This window comes from Ananas comosus, linkage group 19, assembly GCF_001540865.1.
Source record: "Ananas comosus cultivar F153 linkage group 19, ASM154086v1, whole genome shotgun sequence".
Taxonomy (NCBI): domain Eukaryota; kingdom Viridiplantae; phylum Streptophyta; class Magnoliopsida; order Poales; family Bromeliaceae; genus Ananas; species Ananas comosus.
Genome location: NC_033639.1, coordinates 9,928,696 through 9,943,424, shown reverse-complemented (window position 1 = coordinate 9,943,424; position 14,729 = coordinate 9,928,696). Strand labels below are relative to the sequence as shown.

The 14,729-nt window shown below is 39.4% G+C and overlaps 3 protein-coding genes across 3 annotated transcripts; 1 reads left to right on the top strand and 2 right to left on the bottom strand.

Moving 5' to 3' along the window:
- Window positions 657-1,665, bottom strand: LOC109725011 (putative germin-like protein 2-1). Its single transcript, XM_020254051.1, has 2 exons — window positions 1,498-1,665; window positions 657-1,342 (listed from the first exon to the last, which is right to left on the bottom strand). The coding sequence occupies exons 1-2, from the start codon at window positions 1,607-1,609 to the stop codon at window positions 795-797; spliced, it is 660 nt and encodes a 219-aa protein (XP_020109640.1). The 5' UTR covers window positions 1,610-1,665; the 3' UTR covers window positions 657-794.
- Window positions 3,152-7,544, top strand: LOC109725271 (peptidyl-prolyl cis-trans isomerase CYP59). The gene is made up of 14 exons (XM_020254391.1): window positions 3,152-3,314; window positions 3,453-3,557; window positions 3,765-3,882; window positions 4,153-4,203; window positions 4,297-4,394; window positions 4,519-4,618; window positions 4,919-5,038; window positions 5,133-5,210; window positions 5,358-5,404; window positions 5,498-5,553; window positions 6,031-6,071; window positions 6,375-6,483; window positions 6,669-6,801; window positions 6,882-7,544. Exons 1-14 carry the CDS (start codon window positions 3,217-3,219, stop codon window positions 7,366-7,368), a joined length of 1,641 nt encoding a protein of 546 aa, XP_020109980.1. The 5' UTR covers window positions 3,152-3,216; the 3' UTR covers window positions 7,369-7,544.
- On the bottom strand, window positions 9,751-13,012 carry LOC109724978 (4-hydroxyphenylpyruvate dioxygenase). The gene is made up of 2 exons (XM_020254000.1): window positions 11,637-13,012; window positions 9,751-10,139 (listed from the first exon to the last, which is right to left on the bottom strand). The coding sequence occupies exons 1-2, from the start codon at window positions 12,977-12,979 to the stop codon at window positions 9,953-9,955; spliced, it is 1,530 nt and encodes a 509-aa protein (XP_020109589.1). The 5' UTR covers window positions 12,980-13,012; the 3' UTR covers window positions 9,751-9,952.

Genomic DNA, 14,729 nt, shown 5'->3' with positions numbered 1-14,729 from the left:
TTAGGATTAGATTCTAGTTAGGAGACATGTATTTTATACATGCTACGAGCCTACGACCAAGTTAATAATGCCGTGACTAATTAGAAGCCATGCATTAATTAAGTCTACCTTGCTCGGTGGTCCGTACGGCTAAGGGGATCTCTTTGTGCAGCCATACCTAATTAAGCTCTTAATTAAGTTCAAGTCCTCCGTGCTTCTTTTGGGCTGGTGGTCACGTTGCGGCGGCTCTAATTAAGCCATGCATGTTGGCATTCCCTGCGTTCTGAAAGGAGCCGTATATCACCCCGAGCCATCTAATTTGGAGTCGCATGTACGGATGCGGATTGCAGCGTTTCTGATCTAAATAGAGTTCAGGTTCTTTGAGAGATTTTCTGTGTACTCCGCCTTTCTATATTAATAATAAATTATATGCTCTGTTTTCGTCCGTGGACAGTAGACCGTTGGTCGAACCACGTAAATATCGGTATGCTTTTTTTTATTTTTTTTTTCTATATTAAGTTATTTTCTGGATTTATTTTTCGTCGTTCTGATTTTAACAAAAAAAAAAAAAAAACCTTTTTCTTTTCGAGACAGAGAAAAGAAGAGGCCACAGGTAATTAATTGTGGAACCAGAGCCAGTCATTAATAAATAAATTTGTATTTTTATTATTGCTAACTCATATGTTTGCTTATTCAATCCAATTAATACAGTCAAATGAATAAATCCACAGACATTAATAACAAAAGCAGATTACATGCGATAATTGGAAAAACAAAACATCAAAAGTAAATTACATCTAGTATATATCTTAGTTTCAATTGGTCGACGTGAACTGAGCCTGAATCCAATCTATGGTTTTCTTGTCCACCTGAAAGGCCTTAGCAAGAATATCATCAGAAATGGAAGGGTTTGAACCGAAGACCGATTCGCCAATCCTAATGAGACCCGGATTCTGGCTACCCAGGGAAGCGAGGCCGACTGCCCTGGTTGGACCATAGTTGAATTCAAAATGAATCAAACCTTTGGGGAACACGAACACATCGCCCTTGTTAAGGACCTTAGAAAAGAGCTTATTCTCAGGGTTCGACGTGACGAATCCAACATAAAGGGAGCCTTCTATCACAGTCAAGATCTCGGTGGCGCGTGGGTGAATGTGTGGCGGGTTGAGGCCGTTAGGTTCAACATCAAGACGAGCCATCGCGACGCCTAGGGTGTTGAGACCGGGAATCTTGCTTGCGTCGATTAAGGTCACTTTCGATCCGAACTTGTTGGATGTGTTTCCGGGCTTGTCTAGGCCGGAGAAGAGGAAATCCTCAGTTTTCGCCAGTTTTGGATCTTTGCACACGAACCCATTAACAAACACTGTATGCAGAAACATAATTAAACACATAGTTAGTGTGACGCTAGCAAGTAATTAAATACATATGTACAGGGTAGCACCAGCTAAAGATCCAATTGCAACTACTTAATCCTAGTGACTCAAATGGCCGAGAAGAACTATGCATTAAATTGCTTACCACGAGACATCTCATCGGCGACACAAAAATCTTGGAGAGGACTAGGATCGGAAGCGAATGCAAACGGAGAAGCGACTAAAAGAAGAGCAAAGAGGAGGATTTTAGCTGCCATTTTATATATGTTTCCTAAAGCTTATAGGCCACTGCAGAAGAAATGGAACTTATAAGTGAATGTTGTAGTTTTTGATGATGGAAAAGAGGCTTGGGTGTTATGAGTATATATAGAAGAAGATGGAGGAAATGTTGGACTTGGTTTTATGATAAGGCTTCGAGAAGGTCATCATATGATAGATCCTTGAAAAGGTCATGTTTAACTCTACAAAAAGAATTGAAGCTTCATTCCTGGTAGTACGAATTGGTCCTTGTTCTGATATGGTCGTTGTGTAACTAAAAAACACTTAAATATCAAAATGATAACCTTATCAAAGTACAAAAAATATTAAAAAATGCGCCGCGGCCGACTGCGCAACAAGGTTGAAATAGTCCTAACATGTGCATGAAGTTACCAAAATGATTTTCCAATTTGATCTCATGACCAGTACTGTTCTCTAGTGTGAACAAATTAATAAATGATTTGGGGTTGTTGTGGAGGGCCTCAAAATAGTTTTCATGCTACTTAAGTTGGTGGATCCAACAGTTTTTTCCTATGAAAAGGAAAGAAAGGTATTATTCCTTATATTTCAACTTAGTCCCCAGGCTATTCAAATAAATAATTTAACCCTGAACTTTCACTTATATCTTGAAATTTTGTCCCTAACCTTAAAATAAAACAAATCTGATTTTTCTCGGAAAATGATTTTAATCTCTTCTCCTATAAAGCTAAAGCATTGAAATGAACAATTTAGGGAGCAAATTGCGATATCGAGAAAGTACAGGGACTACCCCCAATAGAAGCAGACTACCAGTCAATATAGCCCAACCCAATCAGATCCAATCCCTCTGGGCCGTACTCAGGCCCATAAATCTTTAAAATTTACAACATGCCATTTTAATATGGGCCCTTCAATATCATTTTTTTTTCCCTCTCATTAAGTATTTTCAATCAAATGAATAAAAACTGTTATCAAATTTAGCCCAAACAAAAAGGAAAAACTTCAAAAACCACCCTGTAGTTTCGTACTATTTTATTTTAGCATCCTATGGTTTAAAGTGTATCAATCAGTACCTCGCGGTTTTATTTTTTTCTTTTTATTATCCCTTCCGCTAATTTTTTTTTCATTAAATCAGTGACAAAATTAAAACTAAAAAATACTAAAGTGAATATTCGATAAACCTATGAAGGATATTTGAAATTTTTTGTACATAATTTAACGAAATATTAACGGAGGACCTGACGAAAAGATAAAAATAAAACCACAGAGTACTAAATTAATACACTTAAACCTACATGGTATTAAAATGAAAAAGTGCAAAACTACCGGAATGGTATTTGAAATTTACCCAAAAAAAAAAAACAAGGTTGAGTGGGTTATTTTGGAAAATCCTTTAGTTTAGCGGGTATCTGTACATTTTCCCCGTGAAAATTTGGCCCGTTTGGGGCCCGGCCTATTAAAATGTAATAGGGTGTGAATTTTGGCCCGGCCCAGTCACTGCTCGTCCCCAATTGTATTTGTTTCTTCGACCCTCGTTCCCCCTTTCGTTCGTTCGTTCGAGAGAGAGAGAGAGAAGTGAAGAGCGAGAGAGAGAGAGAGAGAGAGAGAGAGAGAGAGAGAGAGAGCTATGTCGGTGTTGATGGTAACAAGCGTGGGCGACATCGTCGTCGACCTCCACACGGATCGGTGCCCTCTCACAACCAAAAACTTCCTCAAGCTCTGCAAGTAATTTTGATCCATCCTCACATATATCCTTTTTTTTTTCCCCCTTTTAATTGCTTGTTCTCAATCTTAAGCTCGTTATTGTTTGATTCATATATATTTTTCTAGTTTTTATTTTTTCCCCTTTTGTTTTTGGTGTAGGATGAAGTATTATAATGGTTGCCTCTTCCACAAGGTGGAGAAGGATTTTTTGGCGCAAACCGGAGACCCGACGGGGACCGGAACCGGTGGCGATTCAATCTACAAGTTAGCTCCTTTTTTTTTTTTTTTACTTAATTTCTGCTCCATTTTTCTATTTCCAATTATAAATTTTTAGCTCAATCCAGTTGAAACAGTTGTATTTGTATGCATATTATGTGGTGATTTGGAACATGTTGGCTCTAATGTTGATTGTTATAGCATGATTTTTGTGGCCGAACATGATCTGAGGCCTGGAATTTTGCTTTCTTTTAGGTTCTTGTACGGCGAGCAGGCGCGGTTTTTCGACGACGAAATCCGTCCCGAGTTGAAGCACTCGAAAACTGGGACGGTCGCAATGGCGAGCGCCGGCGAGAATTGCAATGCTTCTCAGGTGATGATGCTACTTGTTCTTTTTGCGAAGTGCGTAAATTGCAGGAGATGCTGCGCCGACTATGTATGCTTCGCAAGCATATGCTGCTATGCGCTGTAGTTACCAAACTCATGAACCCTAAATTAACATAGTAAACTGTTCACTTAGGGTTGGTAGTTGATGGGTTTAGGGAGTTGCGTCTGTCGCATTTTCGCTAGCAATGGTTCTCTGACTATACTAGTTGTACCTTAATCTAACCTGGATTTGTTACAAATATGTTTTTTTTGGTAGTTCTACTTCACCCTGAGAGACGACCTCGACTATCTTGACGGAAAACACACAGTGAGTCCTTTTATTGTATCTTCATTTTTTTTTAAAAAGTAATTCGAAAGTTTATTTTGCTTGCAATACAAACTCCCTATTCCACAATTATAGGTGTTTGGGACTGTTGAAGAAAAAGAAGGCTTGGAAACCTTGGCAAAGATAAATGATACCTACGTTGATGATAAAGGAAGACCATTTAAGGACATCCGGTAACGTTTCTTCGGAAAATATTATATTATTTGCTTCTTTTCCCCTTTATTTTTTGTTTTTTGTTTTTCCTCTTTGAGTGTTTAGTATTTCATACTAATTGCTTCCAATTTGTTCCATGGACAGAATCAAACATACCTACATTTTGGATGATCCTTTTGATGATCCGCCTCAGCTTGCTGAATTTATTCCTGAGAACTCCCCTGAGGGCAAACCACGTGATGAGGTAAGTTGAGATTATTTCCTGCTTTTGATTACTTCTTGTGAATGTGCTGTTATATTGTCTTAGAAATATATTTCTACCAGACTAGGACTTGCTTCTTTTTATCTGAGAAACTCTGGCTTCTATGATTGTGACTAGTTGATCCAAACCTCTGTTAAAAATGGCACTGTGCTTTAAGCCTTTGGATAAGATTATATAATCAAGTTGCATTAAATCCTACAATCATTTCTTGTATGCTTGTGTGAAATTTTTCGTCAACACATTTCTTTGATGAGTCACATTTTTCTTTTCTGGAATGTATAGGTAGCAGAAGAGCGATTAGAGGATAACTGGGTCCCGTTGGATGAGACGTTAGGTGCAACTGAGCTTGAGGAGAAGCTTCGTTCTAAAGAGGCTCATACTAATGCAGCTATTCTTGAGAGTGTAAGAACAGCTTTCCTGGCTCTTTTGTTCTATGTCTACAATAATGTATCTTTTATTTAGTTTTACTCATATACTATCTACTTTCTTTGCACAGATAGGTGATATTCCAGATGCTGATATGAAGCCGCCGGACAATGTCTTATTTGTTTGTAAACTCAACCCAGTTACACAAGTTAGTGTTGATTTTGTGGAAGTTTACATTTCTCTTCAGCTTGAGGATTCATGCATATTTAGTTGCTGTTGTAACTTGAGTATAATCAAATACTTTCAATGACATCGTTTTGAATTTCTTCCATTTTCATTTCTTACACACCTGCAGGATGAAGATTTGTATACAATCTTTTCTCGTTTTGGAAATGTCACATCGTGAGTATCATTTTCTGCATTCTTAAATTCTTTGTTCTCTTGCTATTTTTCGCTGGGGTTATTTTCCTGAAATTTTTGCATTTGTGCTTGCAGAGCTGAAATAATTCGTGATTACAAGACTGGAGATAGCTTATGCTATGCTTTTATTGGTAAATTTCTTCTCACTTTCCCTCTGAAATTTTAGGTTCTGTGCATACAGTCATGCGCACATGCATGTATGCCAGCATGGGCATTAACAGGGGCAGGCATAAATCTATAAACATGAGTCTACAGATGAATACACATAGATATGTTCAGAGTACTTACCTATATCTTCAGTTTGTATTCAGAAGTTCTTGAAATCCTTTTCTATTACGTGGAGTTTTTCTTCAGAAGTGCTTGAAATTCTATCTCTGTTGTTAGTTTGATTCTCTTCTGGTTTGGGTAGAGGCTTTTGATACCTTCACTTTATTATATCTTGAATATTTCACCCACATTAATTAGTGATACGGCATCGAAAGTGTATAAACTATCTATTTGGCTGTACACTTTTTTCGGGATGTTCTTTTAGTTTGTTAAATGTAGCTATGAGTGTTTCCAATATAATTTCATCACATTAACCACATATTCTGATTTACTTTTTCCAGAATTTGAGACACAGGAGGCCTGTGAACGGGCATATTTCAAGGTTTGTCGCATATAATATGTTGCTATTGATTCCTTAGCAGTTCACGCAAACATGAATTCATGATATCATCTTTAGTTTATGTCGTATAACTATTGTAGTAGTTATACAACTCTGAAACAATTGGACAAGGGTTTTTGTTCGCATTTGTGTTCTTTTTTATATCCAGCTGCATTATCTGCTATAGGAATTATGGCAACATTTTGGCAATCTAGACTTTGAGACTCAGGATCTTTGGCAAGTTTTAATTTGTTATATTGAACATGCTTTTTGTAAATCTGTACTAATGATTGCCGATTGTTGCAGATGGACAACACTTTGATTGATGACCGAAGGATACATGTAGATTTCAGTCAGAGTGTTGCGAAACTTTGGGGCCAATATAGACACGGCAAAAGAAGCAATGGAAGTAAAGGTAAATTGAAAGGCATTAAGTTGATTATGGTATTTTATGATGCAAGCATGATGAACATGTTAAGATATTGCACTGGTTTCTTTAATAAATAGAAAACCATGTTTAAGTAGTTTAACTTGTCTGCCCTCTTCACTACGATAGTCTTATATACTTTTTCATTTCCGTTTTTTGTGGAAATATTGCAGAGGGATGCTTCAAATGTGGGGCAACTGATCACATTGCCAAGGACTGTGACCAGGGCCCAGATAGCAAATCTGGGGTTCCAAAATATGTTCTCAAAGATGACAACACTCAGCGTGGAGGAGACGATCGGCGAAGGTCTCTCTCTACCCCCACCCCCTCTCTCTCTCTCTCTCTCTCTCTCTTGCTGAATGCTTCGTTTTTGGCTTTTTATGCAGGTATGATATGGTATTCGACGAGGATAACATGGATGACATCGATGGCAAAGAACGCGAAAGACAAGATCAAATGAAGAAGAGAAAAACAGAGAGAGGTTCGCTTGGCGGTCATGAGCATAAACGTGATAAAGATGATGAGAGGGGTCGAGGAAGTAGGAGGCATGATGATAGCCAACATGAGAAATATGAAGACCGAGAGCGGCGAAGATACCATGAAAGTAGTAGAGACAGAGGCGATGATAGAGATTACAGGAGGAGATCAGATAATAGTCGAAGTGAGAAGGATGCATCAGACAGTGATCGACATAGGAGAGACGAGGGAGATCATAGAAAGAGTGACCGGCACAGGAGAGACGAGGGCGACTATAGAAAGAGAAGCGGGGATGGCGATAAGTATAAGAGAGATGATGGGTACCACCATGAAAGGAGAAGTAGAGATGTTGATGACAAGTCCTACAGGCAAAGAAGGCACATGGATAGAAGATAATGTAACTCATGAAAGGTGTGTAATACTGAGCTTGTTTTGTAGCCTTGTAGTTTTTGTGTACACTCTCCCATGATTTGTTTTCTAGCGAATGAGATGATTGAGAATTTTTGCAACTAATTCAGTTAATCTGAATGTAAGACGAAGTGAAATTTCGTGCAGAATTTGTTTTCCTTTCATTTGTAGTTTTCCAATTTTCTTATGACTCTCCACAGCACTTTTTAAGCATGCTTGTTCATGATTGAAATAGAAATAAAAAATAAAATTGAATTATTTTGTAATAAAAAATAGAGTGACGAATTATGTAAAAATGTTTGGTTCATTATTGGAATGAAAATCGAAATGAGAATTTAGATTTTTTGAGCGAGGGTTTTGATTAAGAGAGAAGAGAGTTGACGAAAGGATAGGTAATGAGATGCATATAGGAGGCGGCAATGGGCCGGGCCTGCTTGGTTCAGGTTCCGGTTGGATTGACCTGAGACAATAACATCACGCAGGACAACTCGAACTTTGATCTAACCCGATTCTGATGGCGGGCAGGTTGACCCGAACCCAACATGGACGGGTCACCTCAAATCGGGTGTTTATGAGTTGCGGATGACCCGTTAGGGCACCTTAAATTTTCGGGTTGAGGGGTAACCCAAATATACCTTGCAAACCATCAACACATTCGACCCTAACAAATGATCCAACCCAACTTTTCACCTATTTCTTGTAACTTAGGCTTTGTTTAGAATTGCAGGAAGATTACGTTATGTGCGATGAGAAAGTACAACAAGAAAATATGATATTTATTTTCATACCTAATATTATGTTCTATATATCGCGATGAGTCCCACTGGAAAACGCAGAAACATATTCCTATATATTTTTACTCCAACTCCATTTTATCTAATAGCGTTAGAGATGCCTCAATACCAAACTAAACCTTAGACTAGTTTCTGGTTTGATTGAGCTTGGATTGGGTCCAATTACGCGCACACATCTCTCTATTGGGCCAAACACAAAGCAATTTAATACATATATTTTTTGTTAGTCCCACATCGCTCAGAGGAGAGGACGCGTTCCACTACCGGGCTCTAAAATGGGGATCCGCTAGATTGTTTGAATTCACGCAGCTGCGTGGTGGGCACAGAGCGAACTATTCTTTCGCCTTTTACTAAAGAATACCGTGTGCCCGCCACTCAAAGCAGCATACGCCTATTTTTGGAGGGTTCTCTCCAACAGGAGTGCCCCAACAAATCGATGTTCCAAGTTTGTAAAATTTAAAGGAAAATTATTATGAATTTGTTTTCTGATTGGCCTTTTATCTTTTCGGATTCAATTGGGAAGGTCTTAATTTTATTCTCTTAAGGAAAAGGCATAATTTAATTGTTTCAGAAAAAACAGTCATAATTAAAATTAGGGGAAATTAAGCTCAAAATTGGGAACTTGATAAACCATCAAAAAAGTCCTCACTGCGACAGAAATTTATGTTCGGTTTAATGCCCTTCAACCATGATAAAGAGAGTACATAAACAAATATTACTCTCTACTTTTTTGCCAAATTATCATATTACTCTTAATTTTACCTTCAGATTACTTTCACAACCATGAGACTTTCTCGCGCCCCCGACCCTATCTGTAGATAAAGCTAAGCTAAGCTAAGCTAAGCAATAAAGAAGAACAAAAAACATCAACAAGAAAGGCGACTTTAATAACGAATCGAAGTGCAAAGCACCATGTTCTACACTTATAAACATCAAAGCATAACATGACATTACATCACCATTAGGGTGCGTTTGGTTCGCATTATGAAAGATTACTAGGAATAAAAGATATCCGAGAATCTTATTACTATTCATCCTATTACTAAGAATGTGAAATTCCTGTGTTTGGTTCACACGATAATATTAATTAGCCATGTTATTTAATATTACAAAAAATATACAATTAATTAATTAATTAATTAATTTAATTTTAGATAATGTTACTAAAAGTTTCAACATCTTTTTTAAAAAAAGGGAGAGAGAGTATAAGTTAGAGAGAGAGAGCATAATTAAAAAAATAGAAAGAAAAATATAGTCGAAATTAGAGGGAGTGAGAGAGTTGAAATTTTAGAAAGAGAGAGAGAGAGAGAGAGAGAAAGCTTAGTTTAGAGAGAGAAAAAAAGCTGAATTTTAGAGAGAAAAATAAGTTTAGAGAGAGATATAAGGTTGGAGTGTAAAGAAAAATAATATCAATTAGCCGGCGGGTAGGAAGAAAGAAAGAGATTAGACATGTTATGATTACCCCAATTCATTAATATTAGAATACCCACCCTCCCACAAGGGAATGAGATTAGTACTTTGGGATGAATCTTATTCCCAAGTGAATCCAATATTACCAACTAGATTACTTAGTGCGTTTTGCCAAACACCGTCATATTTTTTTATTCTCATTGGATTACTAGGAATCTTTAAAAGATAGTGCGAACCAAACGCACCCTTAAAGTACAACATAGAGGCCATTGTTCTCCAAAGAACCCCATTACATAGCATCTCTCAAATAAGTTATTTTCTTTACAGGATAATAATAATAGCCTTCTTTCTTTTATTTTTTGTTGGAATTAGGAAGCTGGGACTGTTGTAGATTGTTTAGATTCAAGTGACTTCTCATACTCCTCGATGGACTTGAAAAGCTCAGAGAAGTTCCCCTTTCCAAATCCACCACACCCACCCTTTTGATACTCTCTCCCGTCGTCATCCTTCATCATGCACCCAATCCTCTGAATGATCTCCAAGAATATTGTTGGCCTACATACAAAAATTACTCAAAAAGTGATTACAACAGGATTAACAAGTTGTTATGGATATTAAGAGAAATGAAATGCTAGTAGGAATTCAAGAACTAAGTTGGCCTCGCAACTCTGCTTCGGATCGGCATATTAACGAATCAAACCTATATGGAACTTCAATGCCTATTCCACTGATATATCAAATAGTTTTCTTTTCTTAATTACAAAGGCGACACTTACAATCCATACGGAAAAACTCTGTGAATACAAGGCAGCAAAAGTTGCAGAAACATGCAAGCTCAAGAAAAGATCTTTGAATATGTTCTTTCATCAGCACTAGTTTGAACCAGCGGAAAATAAGAAAAGGTTCTCAAGTTAAACTGGATTTACTCCTGATCTATAGACTTCTCAAATGCTTTTGTTCAGCTTGTCCTGCAAAACTTGAGCGAAGAAGAGTAGATTGGATATAACTCATTTTGGTCTAAAATCCTGATTTAGAGATCAATTCAGAGAGAGTCATTGATCTATCTTGACAAAATAGTAGAAAGAGCAAGTTTTTGACTCTGAAAAAACACAATTCACATCAGAAATTTCTAAGCATGCTGCATGTATTCTTAAAAAAAAAAACAATCTTTGTTCGGCAACTATTTGTCTAGAGCTCCACATATTGAACTCAATGAGACAAGTAGATAAGATGCATTTACCTATCTTTACATTATGGCAACTCTAGTTGAACGTATGCATCTCTAAAACGCCCAATGAACAAATACATATATATATATATCCATGCACGGACATGAATATCGTCCAAAGCACAGCAAAAGCGTAGCGGAAATGTGATTTGAATAGATTGTTCAAATAAATACTTAGAGTAAAAAAGCTATTTTAGAAGCCAAACCAATTATGCAAGCACACTTAACCTGTAGCTAATTGGAATTCGAACAAAACTGACTAGGCTAGTGTCATGCTTGACCTATCCCAAACAAATCCTCGTAAGAAGCAGGTTTAAGGTTTCGGGTTGCTCATAGGTCGTCGTGGAGTTGTACAAGAGAATTAAACAACGGAATTCGGTGATTTGTGTTGGTTCTTAGGGCGCTTGTTTGGTTACTTCAAGTTGGTATTAAACACTTCATTTCGGGGTTAATCTGTGTTATGAAAGCGCAAAGGCTAGGATAAACTGCATGATACTGAGGTACCACAAGGGAATCCTGTAATTGGTGGTATCTGAGCATACGGTCGGTCGTGTGCTCAAAAGCGGAACTTTCCACAGCGATCTGATCTTAGGGTCTGTTTGGTCCCCCCATTGTATGGTGTAGTATCGTCGGGCCGAAATTCTCTACTATTTTAAGCCTCGGAATTGAATCTCATTTCTGATTCCCGCGGCAGCGGAAGCACTAGGATTCTCAATTTAGCAAAAGCCCTCTACTTGAGGTGAGTGAGGTAACTGTAACTGAAAGCAGAAGCAGAAGCAGAAGCAGATGCATTAGCAGGACCAAAGAAGGATGTTGTCGGTAACCTGTCCCCGATGGGCTTGGTGAAGATCTGGAGCAGCACCCCCTGGTCATCCCTGTCCACCAGCACCCCCAATTCCTTGCACTCCGCAATCTGCTCGTCCGACAGCACGTCCCCGGCCCTGCGCCGCACCCCGTCGTAGTAATTTGGGGGCGGCGGCGGCATGAATTCGAAACCCCCGGCCCCCGACCGCGCCCGCATCTCCCTCAGCGTTCTGAGCACGTCGTCGCTGGCCAGCGCCAGGTGCTGCACCCCGGGCCCGCCGTTGTGGTCCAGGTAGGTCTGAATCTGGCTCCGGCGCTTCGTGCCGTGGACCGGCTCGTTCATGGGCACCAGCACCGTCTCCTCGTTGTTCGCCAGCACCACCGAGTTGAGCCCGCTCTCGGCCGTGCCCACGTCCTCCGCCGCGAACTCCGCGAACTCGTGGAACCCCGTGAACCCCGCCACGTACGCCACAGCCGGCCCCAGCTCCGGCACGTTCCCCACCGCGTGGTCGAGCCGCCGGAGCCCGTAGTCGAGCGGGCCCCGCCCGGGCTCGCCCGCGGCCGCGGCCGCGGCCGCGTCCTCGAACCCCGGCAGGAAGCCTGGGGCTTCTCCGGGGTTTTGGTCGGCCGGGAAGCTCACGTAGCGGAGCACGACGTCGCCGTAGAGCTCGACCTCGGAGAGGGCGAAGCCGTCGCCGAGGTCGGCGGGCGGGAACGCCGGTCGCGCGCCGTGGGCGACGCTGACGCGGAACGCCGCGGCGGCGTCCGCGACGCGGAGCGCCACGGCGCGCACGGCGAGGCCGTGCGCCGCGACGAAGCGGCGCGCGCGCTCCGGGTCGAAGGAGGGGATCGCCGCGCCGGCGCCGGGGCCGGGGCCGTAGGGGGCGGAGAAGAGGAAGCGGAGGGAGCGGGAGCGGAGGAGGTAGGAGGCGTGGACCGGGTTGCCGGTGGAGAGGTCGGACCGGGCCGAGAGGGGCATGCCGAGGGCGAAGGCGAACCGGCCCGCGGCGGTGGAGGCGTCGCCGGTCCAGAACTCGACGTGGTGGAACCCGTGGACCGGGAAGCGGTCGGACCGGGGGTTGGCCCGGACGAACCCCCTGAAGCCGCGGAGCTTGAACCCGCTTCCCTCCGTTTCCCCCTCCGGCGCGTTTCCCATCTCGGTCGAAGCGCTTCCGCGGCGTGCGTGCGGCGGCGTTGTTATCACCGCTCTCGCTCTTATTATGATTATAGGGAGGGGGAGGGTGACACGTGGCAGGTGAGGATGGGGTTCTCGGTGGGAGTTGCGGGTGGGATTTGTCCTGGGCTTTGTCGTTGGTGGAGGAGGAGACGGAGAGTCGCGGAGGAGACGGGAGGGCGTGAGCATGACCACGACGCTTGCTTCGTAAAACTACCCAACAACTTCACATGTAGGTTGCTCGTGTACTTGAGGTTAAAATTGGAGGGAATTTAAAATAAAATAATACAAAGGGTGAATTTTAAATACCACCACTATTTTTTCTTACTTTCTCACTTTAATATCAAATAATTTAAAATATATTAATTTAATATTTTATTTTTTTATTTTTTTTTTATTATTCTCTTTATTAATTTTTTGTTAAATCATATACAAAAAATTTTAGATACCCACCTATAGTTTGTCGAATATCCACTTTAGTATCCTTTAGTTTTATCTTTGTTACTGATATAACGAAAAAAATTATGGAGAAGTTAACAAAAAAAAAAAGATAAAACCATAGGATACTAAAATGAGAAAGTACGAAACCATAAGAGTGGTATTTGAAATTTTTTCTAAAATAAAATAAACACTGATAAGTTAGAACTATTCTAAACTCAGCAAATACATTTAACTTACTATAGCCAATTTAAGTAGTTTAGAAGACTATTCAAAATCCTAAGGAAGTCACATGTACAAGTTATATTACTCTAAAATAAATATTATATATATATATATATATATAGAAAGATATTACTTACCCATTTTACTATAGAATGTATATTTTATAGGAAAAACTTCAAAAATCCCTCATGCGGTTTCACACTTTTTTATTTTAATACCCTGTGATTTAAAGTGTATCAAGTTAGTATCCTGTGGTTTCTCATTTTATCACTTTAGTACCCTGTTGTTTAAAGTGTATCAAGTTAGTACCCTATGGTTTTGCACTTTATCACTTTAGTACCCTGTGGTTTCACACTTTATCACTTTAGTATTCTGTGATTTAAAAAACCACAGGGTACTAACTTGATACAAAATTAAAACCATAGGGTACTAAAGTGATAAAGTGCAAAACCACAGAGTACTAACTTGATACACTTTAAACCACAGGGTACTAAAGTGATAAAGTGAGAAACCACAGGGTACTAACTTGATATATTTTAAACCACAGGGTACTAAAGTGAAAAAAATTCAAACCACAAGGGGGATTTTTGAAGTTTTCCCTATTTTATATTTTATCATTGAAGAATTTAAATTTTTATTATTTTTTCTAAAAAAATTATATCATGTGCTCATATATATTTTTTTTGAGATAAAAATAGCATATTTTTTATTTTATTAATTGGACTGATAAATTAGATTACATGAGTGAGACTACAGCAGGCCTCAAGCAACGAGGGGGAAAAAAAAAAAAGAAAAAAGAGAGGGGTTGTAGACTGCTATTACTCATATATTTAAATCTTATAACTAAGTATATACCCATCTTATTTAAGAGCTCTTTTTCTCTCACAATTTTTTTTTTTTTTTCACACTCCTACTTTTTTAGTACTAACATTTTTTAAATAAATATTTTGTTTTAGAATAATATGGATAGCATTTTTCTAGTGGGATTAGAATGCTTAAGCTAGTATGAGAATAATATTTACTATCAATTTTTTTACTATTAAATTTGTAGGATTTAATAAAAATTAGTAAAATAGTAGTAATTCAATACTAAAAAATTTAATAATAAATAATATTTATGTACTATTAAATAGTATGCTATTTAGTGTATCTTGGATGTTTGTGTAGTACAAGTTCACGGGCGTTTTTTTAAGGTTTGGTACTTGATTAGGCTGATGAGCATTGGGAAATTTCCATACAGGTTCCCAAAGTACATTATGTTTCTAATAAGAGGATA

Bases quoted from the DNA above. Each gene is read 5' to 3' on its own strand.
- LOC109725011 (XM_020254051.1), bottom strand. From the start codon at position 1,609: ATGGCAGCTAAAATCCTCCTCTTTGCTCTTCTTTTAGTCGCTTCTCCG. The intron at 1,343-1,497 runs GTAAGCAATTTA...TTCTGCATACAG, and splicing joins CGCCGATGAGATGTCTCGTG to TGTTTGTTAATGGGTTCGTG.
- LOC109725271 (XM_020254391.1), top strand. From the start codon at position 3,217: ATGTCGGTGTTGATGGTAACAAGCGTGGGCGACATCGTCGTCGACCTC. The intron at 3,315-3,452 runs GTAATTTTGATC...TTTTTGGTGTAG, and splicing joins AACTTCCTCAAGCTCTGCAA to GATGAAGTATTATAATGGTT. The intron at 4,395-4,518 runs GTAACGTTTCTT...TTCCATGGACAG, and splicing joins AGACCATTTAAGGACATCCG to AATCAAACATACCTACATTT.
- LOC109724978 (XM_020254000.1), bottom strand. From the start codon at position 12,979: ATGCTCACGCCCTCCCGTCTCCTCCGCGACTCTCCGTCTCCTCCTCCA. The intron at 10,140-11,636 runs GTTACCGACAAC...TTTTGTATGTAG, and splicing joins ACCAAGCCCATCGGGGACAG to GCCAACAATATTCTTGGAGA.